This window comes from Astatotilapia calliptera, chromosome 6 (assembly GCF_964374335.1).
Source record: "Astatotilapia calliptera chromosome 6, fAstCal68.1, whole genome shotgun sequence".
Lineage (NCBI taxonomy): Eukaryota > Metazoa > Chordata > Actinopteri > Cichliformes > Cichlidae > Astatotilapia > Astatotilapia calliptera.
The window spans coordinates 1,004,776-1,030,290 of NC_137427.1; the positions used below are offsets into that span (position 1 = coordinate 1,004,776).

General features: G+C 47.9%; 4 protein-coding genes and 1 long non-coding RNA gene across 15 annotated transcripts in view; 3 read left to right on the top strand and 2 right to left on the bottom strand.

The window, feature by feature from the left end:
- Positions 1-44: 44 nt before the first annotated feature.
- ndufaf5 (NADH:ubiquinone oxidoreductase complex assembly factor 5) lies at positions 45-8,142 on the top strand. The gene is made up of 11 exons (XM_026169496.2): positions 45-402; positions 1,853-1,893; positions 2,307-2,370; positions 4,206-4,253; positions 4,350-4,453; positions 5,797-5,836; positions 5,913-6,110; positions 6,200-6,260; positions 6,736-6,819; positions 7,646-7,728; positions 7,891-8,142. The coding sequence occupies exons 1-11, from the start codon at positions 166-168 to the stop codon at positions 7,951-7,953; spliced, it is 1,023 nt and encodes a 340-aa protein (XP_026025281.1). The 5' UTR covers positions 45-165; the 3' UTR covers positions 7,954-8,142.
- Positions 1,165-3,081, bottom strand: LOC145429187 (uncharacterized). Its single transcript, XR_013909407.1, has 2 exons — positions 1,812-3,081; positions 1,165-1,673 (listed from the first exon to the last, which is right to left on the bottom strand). It is a non-coding gene; the product is annotated as an uncharacterized LOC145429187 (long non-coding RNA).
- A 135-nt stretch (positions 8,143-8,277) lies between the features above and the next one.
- Positions 8,278-11,689, top strand: LOC113023474 (uncharacterized). Its single transcript, XM_026169498.2, has 2 exons — positions 8,278-8,845; positions 10,563-11,689. The coding sequence occupies exons 1-2, from the start codon at positions 8,797-8,799 to the stop codon at positions 11,279-11,281; spliced, it is 768 nt and encodes a 255-aa protein (XP_026025283.2). The 5' UTR covers positions 8,278-8,796; the 3' UTR covers positions 11,282-11,689.
- Positions 10,166-25,515, bottom strand: part of kif16ba (kinesin family member 16Ba) — a 28,723-nt gene continuing 13,373 nt past the window's right edge. For 4 of the 10 annotated variants that reach the window (XM_026169442.2, XM_026169443.2, XM_026169444.2 and 1 more), the window contains one exon: positions 23,061-25,359. In XM_026169442.2, the coding sequence (XP_026025227.2) occupies positions 23,410-25,359 (1,950 nt within the window). In that variant the 3' untranslated portion in view covers positions 23,061-23,409. Of the gene's footprint in view, positions 10,382-17,540; positions 20,425-20,772; positions 20,857-21,524; positions 21,615-22,812; positions 22,936-23,060; positions 25,360-25,515 lie in introns of those variants that run through there. The other 6 variants (XM_026169445.2, XM_026169446.2, XM_026169449.2 and 3 more) reach the window with 3 other exon arrangements.
- LOC113023467 (dynein regulatory complex subunit 4-like) lies at positions 12,117-17,350 on the top strand. Of its 2 annotated transcripts, XM_026169486.2 has the most exons (11): positions 12,117-12,280; positions 12,405-12,497; positions 12,800-12,997; positions 13,081-13,287; positions 13,368-13,422; positions 13,593-13,798; positions 14,439-14,606; positions 16,437-16,523; positions 16,600-16,809; positions 16,922-16,987; positions 17,062-17,350. In XM_026169486.2, exons 1-11 carry the CDS (start codon positions 12,278-12,280, stop codon positions 17,095-17,097), a joined length of 1,329 nt encoding a protein of 442 aa, XP_026025271.2. In that variant the 5' UTR covers positions 12,117-12,277; the 3' UTR covers positions 17,098-17,350. The 2 variants fall into 2 exon arrangements, with proteins under 2 accessions (XP_026025271.2, XP_080158424.1); XM_080302298.1 differs by lacking the exon at positions 12,405-12,497 and having other exon boundaries at positions 12,130-12,280.

Genomic DNA, 25,515 nt, shown 5'->3' on the forward strand with positions numbered 1-25,515 from the left:
TTATTTTATTCAATTTTACTTCCGTTCTCAGGCTGTGATCCGTTTCCGGGGTTTCCGGTGAGCTCAGCTGAGGCCGGTCCGGGTTTTGGGTCTCTCCCCTCGGAGGTGACCCGGTGTGGAGGCTCGGAAGTCTCCGTGTTGGTGTCTGTGAGTTTGTTCCGCGGGATGAGCGGCAGGCTGTGTCGGAGGCTCCTGCGGCTCGGCCTCCCTGCGAGCTCCGCGGGCGGCTGGAGCCGGCTCTCCGGGGCCGGTCTCAACGGGACCGGGCCACCGGGGGCCGGGCGCTCCGGGCTGTCGGGCGGAGGCCGCATGAACGTGTTCAGCAGGGAGATGAAGCAGAGGCAGAAGGACTGGGCCGCTCAGCTGCAGGACAGCCAGCAGTACGACTACCTGAGGCAGGAGGTGAGCCCGACCCACACACCTGTCCGGTTTTCTGTGTCTTTGTTTCTCCAACTTTATTTCAACAGAAACTTTAACAACAAACACAACACACGGAGAACACGCTGCACAACTGTATTCCAAATCATAACACAGTGCAAGAGTATGTATAAGTAAACACACCGGACAGAAATACAGATTAAACGGGGAAAGTGACTCAGACACACTGAATAATTAAATAAGACATTAAAATATTACAAATATTCATGTTTTTAAAGCTTTCTTGTTGAGACAGGAACAAACTTTCTGTTTCTGTCCTGAGAGTGGACAGCTTACATTTACAGATGTGGAGTTTGATCGATGAGGGAAAAGCACGAGAGTCTTTCTCACTAAAGACGCTGTCAGAGATGAAACTAACGATATGTTTCCATAAAAGCTGAGTAAAGGCAAATGTTTCTGTATCGCTCTTCTGTTTTTGAAGGAAGCTTTGACAGGATCAAATCTATGAATGAGCTTAAATGAAATCTCCTTCACTTTGTTAGTAAGGAGGATTTTTTGTGGCAAAGACCAAACCTTTATCCAATCAGCGCCCTCGACAACATGAGTCCAGAAAGAAATGGGAGGAGGAACAGAGATAAAGAGACCTAATCTACAAGAGGAGAAACACATCTGACCTGATGGAGACTCTGTCAGGACAGGGCGGGGCTTGGACAGGTGTGGGGACACTGGGATGTTACACCTGGAAGGAAGAGCCAGTGTTATTGAAGAATACCATCATTAAACCAGTTTTCAAAGAAGGGCGATTTATTCTTGTAAAGATGTTACAGATGTTCCAAATATAACATCTTTGTGGAGAACGGTGATGTTTACAGATCCATGAGTCTGCTGATGAAAGTTTGAGTCCAGCCACCCAAATGTGAAAACACGTGATGAGAGGAAGTCCAGATAGATGCTTTTACTCCACTTTTTTGAAAGCATCATTTAGGGGACTGAAATCTATCAAATTTAAGCCACCATTGTTAGAATTGTGATCAATTTTGTTTTTCCACAGAAAATGAAATAACAGTTTATCAACAGAGTTTCCTGTGTGCTCTGCACGCGTGTAGTTATGCAATTAGAGATGTCCTGACTGACGTGCACCACAAATGTCCTCGTCTTCCTCCTCTCCGCCTCCCTGCAGTTCCATCTTCATCCTCCACCCTCCCTCTGCACACGCTCAGACCAGGTCAGCCTCTCTGACCCTGAGCGGTCCCTCTTATGTCCATCTTCAGCTGGTCCTCAGCCTCATCAAACATCTGGATCATAGAGAATGAGATCAGAATTTGCAGCTGGGTTTGACACCACCATCAGTGATGACCTCACTGAATGAATCACACGTTGTTCCTGTTGTTTTGTCTAAAGGGGGGGAAATGATTTCATTATAACAACCAGACCCAGCCACGCTGATCAGACGTCCTGTGCTGTTGGTTTGCAGGTCGGGAGTCGAGTGGCCGATCGGGTTTACGACATCGCACGGTGAGTTCCTGACGAGGCAGCTGGACCCATGTTTCACACAGTTTAACCACAGAGAGACACGTCTGCTTCAAAAGTCATGGAAATCATCTGAGGAGGTCAAAGAGCAGGAAACGTTCACACAGCCAGATCACTCCAATGCAGTTTTGTTTCTATAGCAACGATCACAACAGCAGGCGCTTTATATTGTAAGGTAGACCTACGATAATACATGCAGAGAAAAACCCAACAATCACATGACCCTCTGTGAACAAGCACTTTGGCGACAGTGGGAAGGAAAAACTCCCTTTTAACAGGAAGAAACCTCCAGCAGAACCAGGCTCAGGGAGGGGCGGGGCCATCTGCTGTGATTGGTTGGGGTGAGAGAAGGAAGACAGGATAAAAAACAGTCACCGTTTGTCTTCCTGTCTCCTCAGGACGTTTCCTCTGGCGCTGGACATCGGCGGAGGAAGAAGTCACATCGCAGAGCATTTAAGCAAAGTACAGTGTGTGTGTGTGTGTGCGCGTGTGTGTGTGTGCGTGTGCGTGTGTTAGGGCTGCCACGATTAGTCGACTAGTCACGATTACGTCGACTATCAAAATCGTCGACGACTGATTTAATAGTCGACGCGTCGTTTGAAGCTTTGTAAGATCACAAAAGACGCAGGAATAAGTAGCAGGATTTAAGAGTGTAATAACGGACTGAAACAGAAGATGGCAGCACTGCATGTACAAGGATGCCAGCTGCCGTTAAACCCCGAAGAAGAAGAAACTGTGTCCCAGAATTCATAGCGCGGCCCAGCGCAGTTGTCAACAATGGCGGCAGCTAGTTAGTTTTAATATTACTCTTATTATTCTTTCTGGGTCACAAAATAAACGTTTAACATATTTTCAGGCGAGAATGTAGCTGTGTAAACCTCAAATATCTGCTCAGTTTATCAGGACACCACATATTTTCAAAAGCGCTCCGACGTTTTCGGAGACGTCTGTTACCCACTAGCTCGATAGCTAGCCGGGGGCCATGAGAGCACCGGACTCCCGGCAGATCGTTTTCAAACCCACCGCCCTACTCAGGTTAAACATATACAAGTCACTTAGATAACTTAAAAATGTTATTGTTTGGCTTTTTTCAGTATTTTATTTGTTCCTGAGTAAATCGGCTGAGTTTATTAAACTCCACCGAAACAATCTGCACATTTAATTAGAATTCAATTAACTATCATCTCGTCTTTATTTTTAGTTAGCACAGACCTTAAACACTTCAAGCTGTAAGCTAATGATAGTTATATAAGAGCAGATGCTGCTGGTGCAATAAGCTGTAGTTTTACGTTCAATGGATGATGATCTGATTAGTCGACAAATCGCAAAAATAATCGGTGACTAGTCGACTATCAAAATAATAGTTTGTGGCAGCCCTAGCGTGTGTGTGCGTGTGTGTGTGCGCGTGTGTGTCTGTGTCTGTGTGCGCGTGTGTGCGTGCGCGCGCGCGCGCGTGTGTGTGCGTGCGTGTGTGTGTGTGCGTGCGTGTGTGTGTGTGCAGCACCCATCGGTGATCTGAGGTCACCGCTGTGATCACATGTATTCAGCAGCTACAGACGGGTCGGATTTCCTGATCAGAGATGAACCGATGAGCACAGCTCAAGCTAAAGCTCTGCTGTTTCTGCTATGACGTCACACTGTTGCTCATGTTAAACACGATAAACATAAAGTCACGAGCTCGGTGTGCAGAAAAGGCCTCAGACGAGTCTTTGTTACCTCGGTAACGAGCTGATGTCGTTTAGATCTCCTTATATGGTCATCTCCACAAACTGTCTGTAGTTCACCAAAACAATCAAATAGAAAACCTGAAATCATTTTGTGAGGTTGGGAAACCAAAATAAACAAAGTTATAGAGGAACTCTTATTTATAGTTTTGGATTTGTGCGATCACAGACTGTCTGAGGAGGTTTTAGGTGAACATGAGACTCAGAGTCAGCAGCTTTGACAGCTGCAGAGACGACACCACAGCAATAAAAACACTGAGATAAAACTGAACATATAACAGCTACAGACGCACAGCTTTCTGGGTGCTGCCCCTCTGTAGGCTTCCCAGAGTCGGTCAATCAGCACAAGGTGGAGACAGGAGCTAAAACATTTCAGACAGAATCAGAAAAAGGTGGATTATTCTGAGTTGTGAATCATGTAAAGCTGCTGTCAGAGTCAAAGAATAAAACCAGAGAGCGGGAGATGAGCAGAACGTTAAACATGAGCTCAGATGTTTGTTGCCTGCGTCTGTGTGCACTGCACGAGTTTCACTGCTGTTATGATGAGCTCTGTGCTGACGATGTGTCCCGCAGGAGGTGGTGGAGCGTTTCTGCCTGACAGACGTTTCCCAGCAGTCTCTGGTGGGTCCTTAGACTCGTACTCAGATATCAAAGATGGGGGCAGGAGTTTGAAGCAGACTGCTGTAATTTCATATGTGAATGTTGTTTTCTGATCAGAGACGGAGGAGGCCGAGCGAGATCCCGACTCACTGCGTCCTGGCTGACGAGGAGTTTCTGCCGTTCAAAGAAAACACCTTCGACCTGGTAGTGAGCAGCTTGGCGTGAGTACCAGAGCTCGTTTCAGTGCAGGTTGTTTCAGTGCAGGTTGTTTCAGTGCAGCTCGTTTCACTGCAGCTTGTTTCACAGCAGCTTGTTTCACAGCAGCTCGTTTCACTGCAGCTCGTTTCACTGCAGCTTGTTTCACAGCAGCTTGTTTCACAGCAGCTTGTTTCACAGAAAAGGTTTGAGTGACCGACTGTTTGCTGCAGTACCAACTTCAGCCACGAGATGGCGTCTGAGCTTTTTTAATGGTTTCCTACAGTAGTGTTTTATGTCAGGTTCATGTTTTCTTGTTTTTTGTGTCTTTTTTATAATTTGTGTGTCTTTGTGGTTGTTTTCAGTTTGAACCTCGTTCTAACATCTTACTTGGTTATTCTGAGTCTCTGTGCCTGTTTCACTGCCTTTCACAGCTTTTTAATAACTTCCTAAATAAAATTCAAATTCAAATTTCATTTGTCACGTACACAGTCATACACAGTACGATATGCAGTGAAATGCTTACACAACTGCTCGTGACCTAAAGCAAAAAAGACTATGAATAGGATAGGAAATAAATATGAAAATTAAAAAGGGTAAATTTAACTAGGAAGGAATAAAATAAAATATAAAAATTAAAGTTGAAAATAAAATAACTGTACAACAAAATACACAATATAGAACTATATAAGATGTATGAAGAAATATAAATAAATATATACACAATAACAGCAGCTGTACAAGTATTAACTGGAAATGAAGAATATAGTGACCAGTGTTGTGCAATCCACATTATGTCTTGTGCAGTGCAAATATGCTTAAAGTGATTTAAGTGATGAAGTGAAAACAAAGTCCAGAAAGTCCAGTGTGTGTGTAAGAACCATATGTGTGGGTCAGTACTGTGTGGTGGTGTGATTGAGAGACCGTATCGCCTGCGGGAAGAAGCTCCTCCTCAGTCTCTCTGTGTTGGTCTTCAGGGAGCGTCATGCTCGGAGATGACGAGCACGTTTCCGGCGTTGGCGGTATCTTCCTGTCTGCAGCCTGTTTATGTTTCTTTTACACTGTTTAATGTGAATGAAGTCAAATATATTGATCATGTGATTTGTGCTGATTATCTCAGTCACAGTTTGAAAAGATTAAATTCATCATATATTTTTAAATGGTTGCTAATGGAACTGAAGGACATCGTGAATAAATAATAACCGATAATCATGTCGTTAGATTTTTATGTCCAGAAATGCAACGAGTGATTTTAAGGTTAAAAAAATCAAATGTATGAAATAAAGTGGGTCTAGACTGAGAGGACCAGGGTTTGTTATGAACAACATGTGTGCTCATTAAAACTGCAGCTGAGCTTCATGCTTTTCAGTCTGCACTGGATCAACGACCTGCCCGGAGCTCTCAGACAGGTGAGACGAACCTGCTGCGATACCATGACTGACTGCAGCTCGCCCGTTAACGTTTCGTTGTGCGCCGTCCTCTCAGATTCACCAGGTGCTGAAGCCGGACGGGGTGTTCATCGGAGCGATGGTGGGCGGCGAGACGCTCTACGAGCTGCGCTGTTCCCTGCAGCTGGCCGAGACGGAGCGGGAGGGCGGGTTCTCACCCCACATCTCCCCCTACACCGCCGTCACCGACCTGGGAAACCTGCTGGGCCAAGCTGGCTTCAACATGCTCACTGTGGTGAGTCAGCGTGGCTGCATTTGTTAAACACGCAGAATGTTTTACATCAGCTCACGGTGACCTCTGACCCTTCCGCCTCTTTGTTCCAGGACATCGATGACATTCAGGTTCATTATCCAGGAATCATGGAAGTCATGACGGATTTACAAGGTACGAGCTGGGAACCATTCGTTTGAATCATGTGGTTCCTGCAACATTCAAACATGGCTCTACAGTCGCCCTCTTCACGTGGAAGCAAAGGAAAGCGAACGAGGATCTGCACCTGATGAGCGCAGAGCCAGAAATGACGACTTCAGTCTGATCACAGCGACTCTCAGAGTCGTCGGCACAGAGCTTTAGGTGACCGAGTCCCAGGACGCCGGCTCGTGGAGGTCCCCGAGTGAACGTGCTGCTTTTATTCCTCCTTTCATTTGCCTGCAAACAGGCTTCAAACCGAGCGGCAGAGGCTCCGCCTGAATAAGAGAGCATTTCAGGATTCGCTGTTTAAGCTAAAACAGTTTGATGACCTCACTGCGGTTTGATCGCTGAACCGGTTTCGGATCTGAAGTCATTCGTGAGGCTGTTAGTTTGAACAAACTTTCGATTAAAGTTTAAAAGTGCAGTGTTCGTGATGTGCTGTGTGCAGGTATGGGTGAGAGCAACTGTGCGTGGAACAGGAAGTCGCTGCTGCACAGAGACACCATCTTAGCAGCAGCAGCGATTTACAAAGGTGAGTCTGAGCCGCTGTCTGATTGGTGCTAAATGACATGTGATACACTGATGAGTATTAGTAGCGTCAGATTCACAAAATGTGTGGACTGGCCGATTTTGTTCGTACCGCCCGGTGCACGCGAGGGAATTGGTCTGCTCCATGTTCACCTCGTCCGAGCAGGAAGCCAGAAAAGGTGCACGTGTACAAACCGGAGGGATGAGGAGACGCGGTCGGGCTGAAAGGAGGAACAGAGGATGAAGAACACCTGATCACCCTTTAACCCAGGGGTCCAACTCCAGGCCTCGAGGGCCGGAGTCCTGCAGGTTTAGACGTGTCCTTGATCCAACACAGCTGATTTAAATGGATAAACGACCTCCTCAACATGTCCTGAAGTTCTCCAGAGGCCTGGGAATGAACTAATCATGTGATTCAGGTGAGCTGACCCAGGGTGGGATCTGAAACCTGCAGGACGCCGGCCCTCGAGGCCTGGAGTCCGACACCTCTGCTCTAGACTCTAACCTGACGCTAGGTGAGGGTTTAAAGGGATAAAGCACTTCTGAGCGTGAGCACAGGCAGCGGTGTAGGTAACAGGTGGAGGCGTGGCCTCAGTTTGAATGAGGTTGACACGAGCACGTGCGTGAGAAGGTTCTGGGTTTGAATCTGCGTCTCTGCTAACAAACAAACTGTTATTCGTAATTAACGATAGTTGAACAAACACTGAAGCCAGTCAGAGCCGACGCCGTGTTTCTGTTTGCTCATCAGTGACGCGTCAGGCTGGCGCTTTAGTCACAGCGCGGCGGTTCATGTGTCACTGTGTTTTTCTCATGTGCCTGAAATGTTTCAGAGATGTACGGCAGTGAGGACGGCTCCATCCCCGCCACCTTTGAGATCCTCTACATGATTGGCTGGAAGCCTCACGAGTCTCAGGTGAGAGCACCTGATGCTCCGTGCGCTTCAGTCTGTTTCTGCTGCGTTCACGGTGGAGCGATCTCCATCTTTAGGACGTGAGCGTGGCAGAATAACAAACAGCTTCTGCTTTTAGAAAAACCAGATTTTAGAACCATGACTTCAGCGTTTTTTCTCTTTCAGGCCAAACCGGCGAAGCGAGGCTCGGCCACCGCGTCGTTTGGAGATTTATCAAAGACCGGCTGACCGAGCGGCACGGACCAACCGTAGAGCCTTGGAGCCGACTGTAGACGCCATATTTAATGAAAATAAAATGTTTTAGAGGCAAGAAACGTGAACTCTGATGTACAGAAGACAAATATGATGTTGAAAGAGTTTGTCTTTGACAGGAAGTTGTCTTTTAGAAATCTAAAAATAAAAGCTGACACATCTGTTCACGTGGCTGAAACTTGAGAGAAACCAAACGGTTGAAGTGGGATCGAAACACTCAAATATCAGACACACAGCAGCAGCTCGGCGCATGCAGACGTGGTGAAGGCGAGCTGCTGAAGTCCAAACTGAGCATCCGAATGATGAAGAAAGGTGGTCAGTGACTGAACGTGGCACTGGTATCACTCCTGTCAGTGAGAGCAGGAAGCTGAGGCTCACACTCACAGACCTGGCCAGCAGATGGAGAAAGAGTTTGAGTTTTGGTCTGAAACTTTTGATCAGGGCTGTATCTGCAAATCAAAAACCTCAAGACCAGAGAGATCAGGCTGATCCCAAAACGGCGTTCATGAGGGTCGCCGCAGGGTGGAGCGCGCCAGGGCGAGTCCCGCCTACCTGCTGTTTAACTGGTCCCATGTGAAATAACCTAAGATGATAAAAATATGTGAATGAGGAACTTTAATACCTGCATATGGGTTTGGCAAATAACTAGAGAAGATTTTTTAAAATAGTGTTTTAAAAACATTTTTGTTCAAAAATCACTCTGTGTGATGTCAGCAAATTAGGAACGAGTGTTTGCAGCCGCGCCATAAGTAGCCACCCGTCACTCAGAAGTTCCTCTTTCATAGAAACGCTGCTGCCGCCGCTGAGACGTCTGCAGAGATGCTGCTCTGCCTGCTCCTGTGTGTCCACGTCTGTCACAGCGCTGCAGGTAAGAACGCCTCCGTCAGCATGTTCTCACGATTACAGCTGCAACAACGTAACACTGTTTCCTCTGGTTATCTAAGGAAGATAAAGGCTGTTATGTTATGTGACGATTATATGAAGCAGAACAAAAGGACAGAAACTGGAGTCGGTGTTAAGAGAATGAATATGAAAGTGTAGGCGCTGCTTCTGGAGCCGTTTGAGCCACGTGCAGGTTTTATTTGCCGTTCGTGTGTCTCCTCTCTGTGGGGCTCGCTGTGTTTCTAACCATGAGTCCGTCTGACTGAGAAACTGAGCCTAAACACACACACATAACCACGCTTACAGCCCTGCCCTGAACCCTCGCCCGCCTCCTGCGACACAAACGAGACCAAAACTTCCAAAATAAACTTCATGTTTTATTCACACAGACCATAAACTCATCAGGGAGGTGTTGACTAAGCTCGAGCCGGGGGCAGCAGATCGCCCCCGGCTGGCAGTACTAAGAATGCAGGTTTAAAAGGCTTCAGCATCCAGGCTGTAACATCTGATGAAGTGGTTCTAATTTTAAAAAGAAAAGAAACATAACTCCAGCAGGGCAGGAGTCTGAGGAGAGGAGCCAATGGAGTCAGTCCTGTGGGGCTCCGCCCATGGCCCAACTGTAGGTGGCTGGGAGATAGCAGCTAGATACAGCTGGGCAGTGGAACCAAGTTCCTGCAGTCGCCCTGGGCACGAGGCGGGGGCTGGTGTTCCTGTATCCCCTCAGTCCATGAGAGAGTTGCTTCCCTGCAGCTCTGGGTCAGGGTCCTGACTGCTACATGCCAAATGCAGTTCAGATTACCTACGTGGAGTCACCTGGTGGGGTGGGACTCCATCGTTCGGCTGGGAGACGTCAACACTCAGGTGGGCATTGACATAGTTGGGAGGGGCCTGTGTTCTGTTTCTGGACTTACATGCAAATCACAGTTTGTCCATAATGACCATAACGATGTCCACAGGCACTGGGAGGCCGGGGACACCTCCACTCCTGGAGGAGCTGCAGCTCACGGTGGTTTTAACCCCAGAACCATAACGACATCATCAAAGAGGCCAGCTTACATCTGCTGACTCTGACTGTGGATCGCTTCACTGGCACAATTCACATAAACTTATTAAAGCAAACTAATCACATCTCATTTCTTATTATATGAGATAAATTCAGGTTGTAGGTTTTACTGTGAGTCTGTGCTGAAAGGGCACCAGAGGACGTCTGCCAGTGGTCCTTTAATACACCTGATATATGCGTGACATGCACGACTGCAGCCGTCACAGCAGAGTCACGGAGACTGAACTAAACGAGAAATCAAACAAGCATTCAGAATTTTTATTATCAGGTCAACAAGTCCAGAAAACTCAAGTCTGTCGCCTTCAGGAGCAAAATGAATAAAATGCAAATATTAGTAAAGTAAAGACATTGATTTTAAACCACATCGCAGAGCCGTCCATCAGGTTCGTACGCAGCTCTGAAGGCTGCTTCCTGTCAGAGAGCAGTTTGTTGGTTCCTCAGGCTCCTGAATCTCTTTATCTGAAATAAAGCATAACATGAAACAACAGACTAAAGATAGACAAAGGGGAAATGTCCTTTAAATGTTTAAAAGATGAAAATAACTGGAGGGAAGGAAGGCCGGTCAGCGTGGCGTGAGTCAGGAAGCATCTGATACAGATTCAGACATGTGACATCATCATTTCTGCTTTTTCCTTGGCAGGAATCCCCACTGTCAGCACACGGCAGCACACGGACGCTGTGCTCACCTGTCCTCATGCTCAGGGAGATGTAACCTGGAGCCGAGCTATAAGAGGCACCCGGGTGACTCTTCTCACCGTCCGTAACGGTCACGTGAACAGCAGTTCGAAGCGCTTCAGTTCCCGTAACAACAACGAGCTGCTTATCAGGAATGTGGTAGAGTCTGATACTTCGATGTATCTGTGCAATGAGAGGAAGACCGCCTATCTGAATGTGACCACAGACCCCAGCGTGGTGGATCGAACAGTCACCGGGAGAAAGGACGACCCTGACCGGAAGGTGACGGCTGCAGGTGCTGACACAGCGCCCCCCTCAGACTTGTGGAAAGTTCCTGTTGGCGTGCTGGCAGGAGCTGCACTGGTGCTGTTGTCCATGTTGACTCTGAGACTGTGGAAAGCCGAGAAAGCAGCGAGGGACACGAGGGCGGTGCTGAGCGAGGTGGTTTACGAGGAGATCGGACACGCCGACGTGGAGCCCGGCCCAGCCCCTGAGTCCAAGGTGGAAACCCCTTACTGCTGCTCCGACGTCGGCAACCAGTCAAACACCTCCACAGCACCGACTGCTCCTCTGTACAGCAACCAGTGCAGGCCCCAACCTGAAGGACACGCCTCCGACACCTGCGTGTATCACCTTACCCAGAATCCTCTGCAGATAGAAAGCAGCTGCCGGAGCTCCTCCTGACTCCTTTAAACCAGTTATCATGGGTGAGGGGCGGGTGAGACTCCTCCCCCGCGTCCTGCTCCTCCCTTACTATTGAAGGACCATCACCTCCAAAAATTAACTTTCATTTAGTCAGACCTGTAGGCAGTGACTGAGACCATGAACCAATCAGGAAGCAGTTTACCGAGATCAGCGCTTTCCTCAGCAACTTCTATCCAATCAGAACACAGGAGCCCCTCCCACATGCCCTGGAAAGACCATTTCCATCTTTTAGATACAGTCTAATTATTTTCACGTTGCTGAATCAGTTTACGTACAAAATGTCTTAAAATATGACGAACAGGCTGCAGCAGCAGATGCAGATCTTTAATATTATGTGTAAATTTATAAAAGTGATCTTTGAATAAATGATGTCAGTTTATTTTAGAATCACTGCTCTTTGGAAAGCAAAATAATAATAATAATAATAATAATAAACTAAACCAGCAAGAAATATTCATGCTTTAAAAGCTTGCAAGTTTTTTCTGCTTACAAATGATTCAAATAAAAATTTGTTCTCAAATTTTCTCTCAGAGGCCTAATGACCAAAGAGCATCAGTTTAAGACTTTAAATATAAATTATAAGAGAAAACTGTACAAGGCACAACACACACACACACACACGTGGGTTATTCATGTCTTGTGGGGGCATCTAATTGACACAAAGGTCTCCCTAACCCTCACGCTAAAACCACATTTTTAGTCTCAAAATTGGGGCTGTTGGTCCCCACGAGTATAGTAAACCTCGAATTTTTGGTCCCCACGAAGATGTTAATACACACACACACACACACACACACACACACACACACACACACACACACGTAATACAGTCCTGCGTTGCCATGACAGCGTCTTTTGTTGATAGTGGAGCTGAGGCTCAGATAGCTAACAGCTAACGTGTTTAACTCCAGCCGCAGTTTTCTGTCAGTATAATTAAAGTTTCCGGATCCCTGTGAGTCTGCGCAGTGCGGCACGATGGTGAGTAAAGTTTTACTTTAACCGGTGTTTTTTTCAGTCATGTTGTTGTTAGCATGTTAGCTTAGCCCTAGCCTGTTATCCCGATGAGCGGAACGTCACGCGCCTCTTACCCTTCCGTCCTCAGCCGCCGAAGGCTAAAAGCAAGAAGAAGGGCGGGAACGTGAAGTCTTCCACGGTGGTGGACGGTCTGTCCACGGAGGACATGTCCAAGGATCAGGTCAGAGCTGCTAACGGTGCTAACGTTAGCCTCTCACAGTGTGTGGAGGTGTGAGGGGGTCCATCAGGGGGTCCGCGGCCCGGCCCGGCCCGGCCCCACAGTCCAACACGTAAAAGGCCCGATTATGATCGTAAAGTAACAAGTACACTGTCCACTTCATTAGGTACACCTGTAACCTCAGCCTGAGAAAATAGATTTACCTGCAACACCACAATCAGATGAAGTTTGAGGCTCTGTGTATTTCCTGCAAACGGCAGTTTTAAGCGGTACGTTTCAGTGACCTGAGCGTGTCTGACCTCCAGCTGGAGGACCACATCATCCACCTCCGGGAGGAGCTGGACCGCGAGCAAGAGGAGAAAAGCTACTTCCAGCTGGAGAGAGACAAGATCCAGGCCTTCTGGGAGATCTCCAAGAGGAACCTGGACAAGACGAAGGCCGAGCTGAGGAACAGGAGCCGGGAGAGAGATGAGGCTGAGGAGCGCCACCGAGTCGAGATCGAAGTGAGCTGGTGGTTTATTGTACCCTAATCCTGACTTTATCTCAACTTAATCTTAGTCCTGACCCGTCCTTGGTCACTGTCCAGGTCTATAAGCGGAAGCTGAAGCACGTCCTGTCTGAGCAGCACAACGCCATCACTGAGCTGAAGATGGAGGCCGTCTCTGCGTCCTCGCTGGTCGAGAAGAAGCACGTGCAGTCTGAGATCGCGCTCCACAGAAACGTTCAGGGTCTGCAGGCGGAGCTCACGGAGAAGAAGTTCCACATCGAGAGCCACATCAAAGCGCTGCAGCTGGTGAGTCGCTGCCCGTAAATCGATTTAACACTTGATTTTTACACCTGGACACCTCGGTGATGTCACTTCCTCCTTGACAGAAACATCAGACGGAGCTGATGGAGCTCACCAACCACTACGAGCACAGGATCAGAGGTAAGAACACCTGTGAGCTCGGCGCCGATCAGGTGGCCTTTCAGCCCTGGGACACCGACCTCCTCCTTCCTTTCCCCCACGTGTACTAGTTCCTTCCTATTCTTTTCCCACTCCTTCCTCTCCATTCATCTTCCTTCATAACCTCTGCTGCTGTTTCCCTCCCTGCGCAGACATCGAGGTGAAGTATCATAAGAAGATGCAGATGATGATCCAGGAGGAGAAGAAGAAGCGTCAGGTGGCGGTTGCCGAGCTCGACGAGAGGATGAAGAGTCGAGAGGTGGCTCTGATTGAGGAGCACGACCGAGCTCTGCGGAGAGTCGAGGAGCATTTCACGTCCACTCGGGAGAGACTGCTGACAGACCAGAGGACGCTCAAGGTGAGACCCGTGAGCCGGGACGGAGACTTCAAGGCTGTGACACACAGGGACACAGATTCAAGGTTTTTACACATAAAATAATATTTGGAAACTTTCATTTTCACAGACTTTGTGTTTGTTTGCAGTCCTCCAGCTTCAAAAGGTCAAAGGTAACACAGTTGGACATGAAATAGCATTTTTACACAAGATCTGATGGAGAGTTCAAAGAGTTCACGGCTGCCTGCAGGGTTAGGGTACCGAAGAAGAGCTTAGAGTTCTTCGAAAACGATCTGCTTCGTGCGACCTGTTGGGCCGCTCACATTTCAGCAGATCGGGCAGGAATGAGGATCTCGTTTCTGAGATGTTTGACCAGAACATCTTCACAGATCTGAAACTTCTGTCCAAGCTGTCTCATTGTGACTCACTTCCTGCTGTGGATACGAGTTACATAGCAGATCTTTTTAGAGCAAGTTCTTTATGAGGTAAAATATCTTCTATGTGTTTGCTGCAGAAACTGAAATTAAAGGAAACTTGCTGTTAAATTCTGGATCCTACATTTCCCAGAATGCTGCTTTTTGTTTGGGGCTCACTGCTCGATAAAGCTGAGACCTGCCAGCGGTGTGGCCGTCTGTCTTCACGCTGCGTTTCCTGTGTTTGGTAGGAGGAGCTCACGGAGGCGCAGAAGCAGCAGGCTCGGGTGTCCCGAGAGTTCTCCAAGGCTCAGGAGGAGAACAGAAGCCTGAAGGAGGCTCTGCCGGAGGCCCAGCGGGATCTGGCTGAGCTGCGCCGCCGGCTGGAGGAGCACAACCGCTGCAAGGCCCAGATGCTGGTGCGTTGCTAAAAGCTCCACCTCCCCCCACCATGGCGTTGATAGGCCCCGCCCCTGCTCCTGAGGCTGCTAGCATTACTAGAATGGTGATGCAGAGCATTTTTCCTGTTAATAACTTTATAGATTGCGGCTCATTGGGAGAAAGCACCATCAGGTCACATGGTCGCCGGGAAGCTCGCCCTTATCAGAGCAGAACCTGGACAACAAAACATTTCTGCTCATGGCTGATGTCATTCAGAGGGAGACCCGCGACATCAATTCTGTCTTTAATGGAGATCATGTGACCACAGCTTCCAGTCACAGCTCAGAATAATCCTTCTTTATCTCATCCTCTGAAACAAGCTCCTCCCACTTTCAACTGACATTTAATATGGACGACCGGCATCAGTGTATTACAATAATAATAACTATTATTATTATTATTATAAACATAAATGAGGTCAATATTAAACTAAGCCAGTGCAGAAAACAGATTCATGACCAAACAGGTGACTCAGGAACATGAAAGCTGAGCGGCAGCTTTACGCACCTGGAGGCTTCTCCTCATAAATCATCGGTTGTTTGGATCAGCAATCTCGTTTAAATATGTCACACTGCAGACAAACGATGTTTGAGAGGGGAAATTAAGTTTATAGGATTCACAGAAAGTGTGCAACAGTTAATCTAAATTAGGCAGGTGCAGAAATTTGGGCACCAGAAAAATGACATCAGTATTTAGTAGATCCGCCCTTGGCAGCATTAACAGCCTCTAAAGGCTTCCTGTAGCTTCCAGTGAGAGTCTGGATTCTGGTTGAAGGTATTCTGGACCTTCGTTGACTGGAATCCATGCCACCCTCAACTTTAATGAGACTCCCAGTACCGGGCCCATGGCCCCACAGCATGATGGGACCACCACCAAATTGTACTGTGGGTAGTGTTTCTCTTGGCCTGCTGGGTTCTGTTTCCACCATGCACGCCGCCTCCTGTTGTGTCCAGAGAGCTCAGTTTTAGTTTCATGAGTCACAGCAGTTTATTCCAAATTGCAGCTGGCTTTCCAGTCGTGCTGTAGCATACCTCAGGCTTCTTCTGCATACTCTCTCATACAGCATCTCTTTGTGCACAGTGACACCATCTGCAGCCAGAAGGTATCCTTCCCCTAAACCATGATGTTGAACAGTCTTTGTTTCCAGTTGTTTAAGGCTCCCATGTTGCCACTGAGAACCTGTTCCTGTTCTGTTGGATTCACCTGCATGTAGGTCAAGTGTGGCTGAGCTCACCAAACAAATTCTCTGTTCCAATAAAATGGTAATAAAATGGTAAATGGTCTGTATTTATATAGCGCTTTACTAGTCCCTAAGGACCCCAAAGCGCTTTACATATCCAGTCATCCACACATTCACACACTGGTGATGGCAGCTACATTGTAGCCACAGCCACCCTGGGGCGCACTGACAGAGGCGAGGCTGCCGGACACTGGCGCCACCGGGCCCTCTGACCACCACCAGTAGGCAACGGGTGAAGTGTCTTGCCCAAGGACACAACGACCGAGACTGTCCAAGCCGGGGCTCGAACCAGCAACCTTATGATTACAAGGCGAAAGGTATCGAATCAATAAAACGACAAAGGTGCCTAAATTTCTGCACCTGCCTAACTTAGAGTAACTGTTGCTCACTTTGTGTAAACTTTATTTCACCTCTCAAACATCATCACGTTCGTCTGCTGTGTGACAGATTTAAATGAAATTGCTGCTCCAAGCAACAGATGATGTATGAAGAAAGATCATGAAAATGATCAGAGGTGCCCGAACCTTTGCACACCACTGTAAGTAACTGATGATGTCATCGCTGACAGGAGAGCCGGGCTCAGATGAAGGTCGTGGAGAGGGAGCTGAGAGATCTGACACTGGAGCACGATCTGCTGCTGCAGGCCTCTGAGAAGGTAACCCGCCCCCATCATCTCCTCTCCTGCCTCCATCCATGATGTTGACGGTTGTGACCATGTTGGCGTCCCGCAGGTGCAGCAGGAGCGCGACGAGCTGCTGAAGAAGCAGAGGGACGCCATCATGGACGTGCAGCAGAGGAGCGAGCTGAAGGCGGTGATGTTGGAGAGGAAGCTGGCAGCGCTCACTGAAACCTTGGAGAAGAAGGAGGCTCAGCTGTGCGCCGCGCTCTCGGCCTCCAGCGCCGATCCGACGGCAGCAGGCAGCGCCGCCAGCAGGCTGGAGGTAAAGATGGCGCTCGCACGTTTACAGGAAGCCAATCGTTAACACGAAGATGTGCAGATAAACGTCTCCACATCCAATTAGATCCGAGCGCTCACATGTCTGACCTTTGTAGGCCATCGTGGAGCAGAAGCACAACACCATCGCGGCCTTAAAGGAGGACCTGGCTCAGCAGTGTAAGGTGAGCGGTGGTGGGCGGGGCACAGCTCACCTGTCAGCAGCTCAGGTGGTGACTGACTGAGCGTTTCTGTGCAGGGGTACGACGAGCAGAGGGAGGGGCTGAAGACTTGAACCTGCGCAGCAGATCCTGGAGGGACCGGCCGCCACGAACTTGCCGCCACGGATTTGAAAAGAAGTTAAACTCTTTCAAAATAAAACGCATTTCCTTCTGAAGATGTGACTGAATCGTTCCACGAAGCTTCTCCAATAATGTGGAAAGAAAACTTGATCCTTCTGACTGAATATTTCTGCTGTTATTGTTTACAGACCTCACTGCTGCTGCTGATCTACCAAAACAAACTAAATAAAACTTCTTTTGGTTGGACTTTGAATTTTTATTGGTCTGCACTGAAAGGTTTTGGTTCTTTTCCCTTAAAGACAAACAGCAGGGATTCACTCCGACACGAGGGCGGAGCGCGAGGGCGGAGCACGATCGCTGCACGCTTAGCATGAAAGTGATTAATGTGCAGCTGTGAAACACGAGACCGGCAACAAGGAAAAGAGAAACAACAGGATCCACATGTCAGCTTTTATTTAAATACATGGTCAATGTAGAAAAGTCAGTTATTAGAAACGTCACTGTTTCTGCTTCACTGAACATCAAACCTGGAGCTCCGCCTTCTTAATTGGTCTGTTACTACAGTAACCTCACAGCAGCTAAAAACACCCCAACATCACGAACACGTCCAGAGGCTACAGCTGCCTGTGTCACCATCCACCTGTCAGTCAGAGGCCACGCCCCTAATCATGAAAACTTTTAATACAATTTAAATGTCCTCGGCTGTTACGGAGGAGGAAACGGTCCAGAGAGCAACCAGTTTGTGCATCAGGCTGTGAAACTGTGTGATTCACTTCTTATTTTAAGCCCAGAAGTTAAAGTTTTAAAGTTTTTCCCAGTGATTCTGTAAAAGTTCGATCTGTCTGAGAGCAGCACTCACAGCCCAAACCGTGATCTAGGTAACGTTCTGGGCGTCTCTCGTCATTCTTCCGACTCAATGAGTTAAACTGCAGGAATGTCTTAAAGACATAAAGACCTGGATGGCCGCTAACTTTCTGCTTCTTAATTCAGATCAAACTGAGGTTATTGTACTCGGCCCTGAAAAGCTTAGAAATATGGTATCTAACCAGATTCTTACCCTGGATGGCATTACCTTGGCCTCCAGTAACGCTGTGAGGAACCTTGGAGTCATGTTTGACCAGGACATGTCCTTCAACACACATATTAAACAAATATGTCAGACTGCTTTCTTCCATTTGTGCAACATCTCTAAAGTTAGAAATATCCTGTCTCAGAGTGACGCTGAAAAACTAGTTCATGCATTTATTACTTCCAGGCTGGACGACTGTAATTCATTATTATCAGGAAGTCCTAAAAACTCCCTGAAAAGCCTTCAGCTGATCCAAAATGCTGCAGCAAGAGTCCTGACAGGGACTAGAAAGAGAGAGCAGATTTCTCCTGTTTTGGCTTCCCTTCACTGGATTAAATAATCAGGCCCCATCTTATCTTAATGACCTTGTAGTACCATATCACCCTATTAGAGCACTTCGCTCTCGCTCTGCAGGCCTACTTGTTGTTCCTAGAGTATTTAAAAGTAGAATGGGAGGCAGAGCCTTCAGTTTTCAGGCCCCTCTTCTGTGGAACCAGCTTCCAGTTTGGATTCAGGAGACAGACACTATCTCTACTTTCAAGATTAGGCTTCAAACTTTCCTTTTTGCTAAAGCATATAGTTAGGGCTGGACCAGGTGACCCTGCATCCTCCCTCAGGCTACGTTCACACTGCAGGTCTTGATGCTCAATTCCGATTTTTTGATCAAATCAGATTTTTTTTGTCTGCTCATTCACACAAACGTGCTCTAGTGTGAACGCTCAAAGCGCCCGCATGCGCAAAAGAAGACGTCCCACACAACGCGCTCTGTTTAGACCCAGACCAACAGCATTGTTTGACAGATGGCCGTTAATATAAAGACTTCGAACTTTACGTTTCCCAGTTTTTGCTTTAAGTTATTTTGTTATTTACATAATAATGTAAATAACCTAATAATGATCCTTGTTGCTGTTTTAGAGGAGCGGAGCTTCTAGCTGCAGATTTCTGTCAGAATCTGCAGATTGTACAGAACAAATAAAATGTTCACGTTTCTCCAACGCTGTCTTCCCAACAGTTTCACGGGATGGACAGGAAGCATTCACGATGTCTTCTTCGGCACTGATAATTGGTGTCTGTCTTGTGTCAGTGACTAAAACATCGGATGTGTTTCAGATTCAGGACCACATACGAAAGTGACCCAGGTCGGACCTGAAAATATCGGATTTGTGCCGTTCACACTGTCACACCATGATCGGATATGAGTCGCATAGGGTCAGAAAAGTCGGATTTGATGCGCTTTCGCCTGCAGTGTGAACGTAGCTTTAGTGATGCTGCAACAGGTGTAGGCTGCTGGGGGATTCCCATGATGCACTGGGTGTTTCTTCTTCACTCACTATGTGTTAACAGACCTCTCTGCATCCACAGCATGTCTTTATCCTGTCTTCCTTCTCTCACCCCAACCAATCACAGCAGATGGCCCCGCCCCTCCCTGAGCCTGGCTCTGCCGGAGGTTTCTTCCTGTTAAAAGGGAGTTTTTCCTTCCCACTGTCGCCAAAGTGCTGCTCATAGGGGTCATATGACTGTTGGGTTTTTCTCTGTATGTGTTATTGTAGGGTCGACCTTACAGTATAAAGTGCTTTGAGGCGACTGTGTGATTTGGCGCTGTGTAAATAAAGCTGAACTGAATTATACATAATGTAGACGCTCACAGTAACTGTCCAGGTTCAGTGTGGCTGCTGTTAACCGAGGTGTGATCGTTCACCTGTTGTGTCGTGACAGCGCGGCGCTCAGCGATACAGAGATCCACCTCCTGATGATCGCAGTGACAAACAGAGGAGGAGCTCTTCTGAAACGAGTGAAGGTTTAATGAAGTGATTCTAAAAACGCTCAGACCCACTGAGCGCGAGCAGCTGAGCGCGTTACATACAGACCACGGATCGTGCAGAGTCCCACCTGCCTCTGGACAAACACTCGTGCTGAGCAGCAACTGATTGGCCGAGTCTGACGACAGCAGGGAGCCGGAGAGGAAAAGCTGACCTGCACGTTTTCCCTGCTCCTGACCCGCTGAGGCGCCGGGAAAAAGGCACCGAGCAGTTCTGTTTATGTTTTGGTTTGTCAGAGGTTTCCGCCGCCCTCTGATGCGGCGCGGCGGTCAGCCGGTGCCGTGGCTACTGTACTCGAAGACGCCTTTCTTGAAGAACGAGGAGAAGTCGCAGACGTCTCGTTTGGACAGATGGAAAAGGCCGTCTTCGTCCGCTCGGAGGGGCGAGCTGGAGGACGACAGCATCACTCGGAACAAGTTCCTCAGATAACGCTGCAGTGAACCACAGAAGAAGAAAGTCGGCTGTGTTAGTGAGCCAAAACATTAAGAACACTCACAGGTTAAGTGCAGCTGGCCCTTATCAGACGTCCTCATCATCCTCCTCACCATCATCAGTGCTCTTTGACTCCCTCTCTGTCCTCTGAGAATACCTGCCTACAGCCCACCCCCACACGGACCACAGCCAATCAGCTCAGACTCAAAAACGTTACGTTTGAAGTCTTCGAGTGAAAAATTCATACAAAATAAAGCACACGCGTCCTGGTCACCTCTCGTTCAGATTACTGTAACTCTGTTCTCCCAGAAATCTCCTTAATCAGCCCCAAATGTTCCTCCACGTACCTCCAGGTGATTCTGCCGCTCGGCGACCATTCGCTCGTCCCGGTTTCCAAACAGCTTCTTTGGCGGGAAATCGAGAGCGGCGAGCTGAAACAGACAGAGTTCAGAGACGATCACCTGGCGCCAGAACACTGAGTATAAAGGTATAAGCTAGCCTCTTCATCAGGACGTCTCTGTGACCAATCTGTAAGGCTGAACCTGGACTGAGACCAGGTGAGCTCAGGTGACTGTGGAGCACCGTTTGGTCTTTCAGGTGTGCTTCTGCTGCTGCACCAGTCCCTCACCACAAAGACTCAAACCAGCAACTTTCAGATGATCCTTTAATGATCTGTGTTTCAGTATTAAGTTACGAGCCAGATGCGTCATCAGTGTCCTGTGGGCTACGCTGTAGAGCTGAAGGTTTTCACTCTTCTCGTTAATCGTGGTCACAGTTTCTGATGATGAACTCAGTGTGCACCAAGCTCAGGCTGCTTGAAACACAGTGTTTTTCTACTCTGGGATCTGGATAAAGTCACTGAGAGCTGGCTTGAAGTGGGTGGAGCTAAAGCAGACAGAGGCTGAACTGAGATAAAGGGTTTGAGAAGCTTTGGGGCTTCGACTCGGAGTTCGATCTGTCTGAGAGCAGCACTCACAGCCCAAACCGTGATCTAGGTAACGTTCTGGGCGTCTCTCGTCATTCTTCCGACTCAAACACAGAAACGTTTTTCTGCTGCTTTGATCTGTAAACTGTTCTAAAAGCTGGTGACGTGTCTCACCTCTGGATATTTTAACTTCAGGCTCTTGTGCATTTCCCGGAAGCGGCTGTAGCGTCTGAACACCGTCCACGTCTCGTCCATCACAGTGATCTGACCAAAGAGAAGCACATGAACATCGAGATGATGGACACCAAATCTGAGCTCGCTGATCTACTCAGCCATTCTACAAGAATGACACATCTGGATACCAGTGGAGATGGACCACCAGTTTACTTGACTTATTGGTGACGAGTCAGAAAGTGCACGAGTCTGTCATTTCACCACTTTAAGTGAAGGCGAGCAACAGATCCAAGCAGGCGTGGCCTGAGAGAAGCTCTGCTCAACTTCGAGGTGAGCGACTGAAGCAACTACCAATGAGAGTGCAGGACACTGTAAATACGTTAGAGGGTTACCAAGGCAACCAGACCCTGGAACCTCTAAAAGCAAGGAGTGAATCGCTTCCAGCGTGGAGGCAACTTTAGTGACGGCGGTGGCTCCCGTGTCGACTTTGGCCCGTGGCGATGGTGCTGTGCAGACTGCGATCAAACGACGGTTTCATGTAAACAGCTGAGCTTTTAATCAGAAATGTAGTTATTAACAAACGCGCTACGAGCAACCATTTACCCCCGTGCATCGTTGCTAACCGCAGTAATTCAAAGAACACGCACAGAGCGTGCAAGTCAAAGATGTAACTCAAATTCTTCTAAAGTTCAAATTTCAGAAAGAAACAAAGTAAGAAATGAAAATTGTGGACTTTGGCAGCGTCTTCGGCGTCACTTTGTTCTTGTATTTGTTTTGGTAGCAGACAGAGACACATTATTTACTTCATACTGACGCCAACGCACCACATCTGGACTTCAGACTTGTTGGTTTGAAGGTGTGAGCCCTCCTGTGAATGTTAGAGAGAAGGCAAAAACAAAGTGGATGTGCGACTGAGGCAAATCATATAAAGCGCTTTGAGTGCTCAGAGTAGGAAAGTGCTGATTAAGAACCCGTCAATTTAGCATTTAGTTTCTCATGGCCGTCGCCCAGGTTCCCCCTGTGAGCCCTGCCCCTAACGCCGGTTCACCAGAACACACCTGCCCTGGTCTTTGAAAGTTGTTCTATGAACTCTTGACAATAAACGTTCTGACCTGCTTCATAAACACAGAGTGAGGGTTGCAGGTCGTCACAGCTTCAGGGTTTAAGCAGCCAACCCATGACCCTGACACTGTACATGTGTACCTAATAAAATGCACAAGCAGTGCAGACGCAAGCATGAAATCTCAGTTTTAACATGCATTTAGATAGAATCTGTGATTGGACTCACCTTCACCTCAAACTCAAAGTGCTCGTCCTTCCCCTGCCCGCGGAGAACGTAACGAGGAATGCTAAGTTTAACAGGCTCCTGGAGGCCGCCACAGCTCGTCCCAGGAGGACGAGACACCAAGTGCTGGACAGGAAGTCGTTGAAAAAGAGAAGGAAAAAAGAAGCGGAGGGTAAAAGGCTGACTCGGAAAATTACAATCAGGAAATTGTTCATTTACAAACCCGTTATAGCCAAAAACCTCCAAACAAATCAGAAATCAAACCAAAACTTTATTACTCGGTCAGCATCCCAACATCATGTCTCTGCAAAGAAATTACACATGAAGTAATATGAACATGGAAGCCACTCCTCTACAGTCTACATGGTGCATGTACACTGACCACAAACAAATCATTCGACGAATAAACAGCTACATTTCTGTATCATCAAAGTTAAAAAGTTTACAATTTTATTAAAAAAATAGAAAAATACTTCAAGATGACGCACCTTTTAAGGTCCAATTTATTAATTAGAATTCATGTAACATCTTAAAATAAATAAGGTGTCTGATTGTGGACAAACACGAGATAGGCACACTGTGTCCAGGTAATGCTGGGCTTCAGGTGCACAGGTGATTAATCAGAGTCTGAGCTTCAGAGGAGCAGCCAAAGCATAATTTCCAGGATTCACACGGACCTCGATCAGAAGGAAGGTCGGCCGCGCCACGTCTGAACTGCACCTCTCTCTTCACGGTTTGCGATTTGGGCTTCATAAAAACAAAGTCTACCACCACGCAGGTGTCGGTCTTCTTCACGAGCAGGCACCTGATGTCAGAACGCTTGCGGAGTTTGACTCCTTGAAACTGTGGGTGGGTGGGGACCAGACTGGATCCCCGCGGCACTGGATGAAAGACGCCATCCTCTCGGAGAAGAGCTACGTGGGTGTCCGTCAGGAGGAACTGGGAGATGGTGTCCCCGTGCACACAGGTAGAGTTCTTGACTTTGACGCTGGTGTAGAGCAGGGGACGGACATTAGCAAGCGAAGGTTTGCCGGGACCATCCATGTTCCCGTGGATGATGTAGAGCAAGTCGGCGAGGACGCGCTTAAATCTGGAAGTGATGTGAAGCCCGCTGTCAAGGATGACGTCAGGAACTCTTGAAGTCCAATCCAGAGAGATTACCATTAGGTCGGCAGAGAGCAACGGCTGACGTTCGGTCTCTTCAGGGATCTTCTCAGGAAAGAGAGCATTCAGCAGAGCCCTGCAGAAGTCCTGAGTAAGCTCTTTGCTGTACGTGAAGATAGCTAGGACGGTGTCTTCGGTGCAGCCTGTTAGGCGGATGTGCTGCCCTGCCAGACTTATCTGGACTTCCCGGATTTCTTGGAGTTTAAAGCGGTGAAAAATAGTCAACATGTTTGTAGAATCCGTCCTCGCTGAGAGAATGATTAAGTCAGTCTCTGACAAAAGCAGACAGGCGGGTTTTGGGATGGGTTTCTTACAGTTAGCCGCTCTGAGCCAAAACAGACTCAAAACCTTGCCAAAATTCTTCCGAGGAGCCAGAGATTCCAGCTCTTCCAGGATCCTCTGGGATGAAAATGTCTGTAGCTCAGACAAAACAGCCGGAAGCTCGACCAGCCTCTGATGAAACACTTCTGGACTGGTAACTCTCGAAGAGGACACGGATCCTTCAGGCCAACCAGAGATGTTCGGGATCGGCGGAGCTCCGCGATTCTGTGGGAGCCTCAGCACACAATCCTTCGACAGATCCACCGAAGTGCCTTTGTGCTCGGCTGCGATTGAAGGATTTGGCTCTTGGTGAAGCCGTGTTTGATGAATCAGCGGCAGCTCTTTGGATATCATGCTCACGTACTGAGGGAGGACAACCTTCATGTCGCCTGCTTGAACGTTTCGAATGATGTCCCGTGTGCCCTGAAGCTTTCTACCAGCATCTTTACACACCTCGGACAGTTTGTCAGCAAAGTAGCCGAAGACAAAGCTCTTATTGGCTGTCACTTTCTCTGCTTCTGCATCCAGTTCTGGTTTTGTTTGACCAATAAAGGATCCCATCATCTGCTGCTGACTTACTTGTAACCACTGAACCACTGAACTGATGTAACCACTGTTAAAGCTGCGTGACTTTGAGGAATGATCAGTGGGCGGTTTCGTCTCGCCTGCTCTCCCTGAATCACATGTTTGGGATTCAACCTTTTCCTCCGAGTTAGAAAACGAGCGTCCATCGTGAACCTCCTGCTTTTCACCACGATCATCGTCAACACAGCAGGTGGAATCACTTCCATCAGATCTGTTGCTGTGCTGGTCTGGGTGCACTTCTTGCTCAATTTTGTGTTCGGCGTTCAAACAGTTGAGGTCACAAACTGTTCGGCCCACTTCTCCTTTGCTGAGGTCATTGTTTTCAGGAACTTCCACTTTTTCAATGTCTGTAGACTTTTGCGTTTCTTCTCTTTGAATCTGTACGAGACCACGTTCTGGTTCCTCTGACATGTTTTTGTGGACATTAGGACAGACTGCCTCAAACTCCAGGGAATGCTGGAAGCTAGACCCTCTGGCTCTCTGTGTGCACAAGGGGGGGAGTGGAGTCCGTGACTAAGGTGGAGGCTCTAGGAATTATGCTGAAGTTCATAATCCACCCACTGAGAATTACAGTTCCTCCAATCACCAGGTGCACAGGTGGGATGTAAGTGATTTAAATCAATAAGGTGAAAGTTT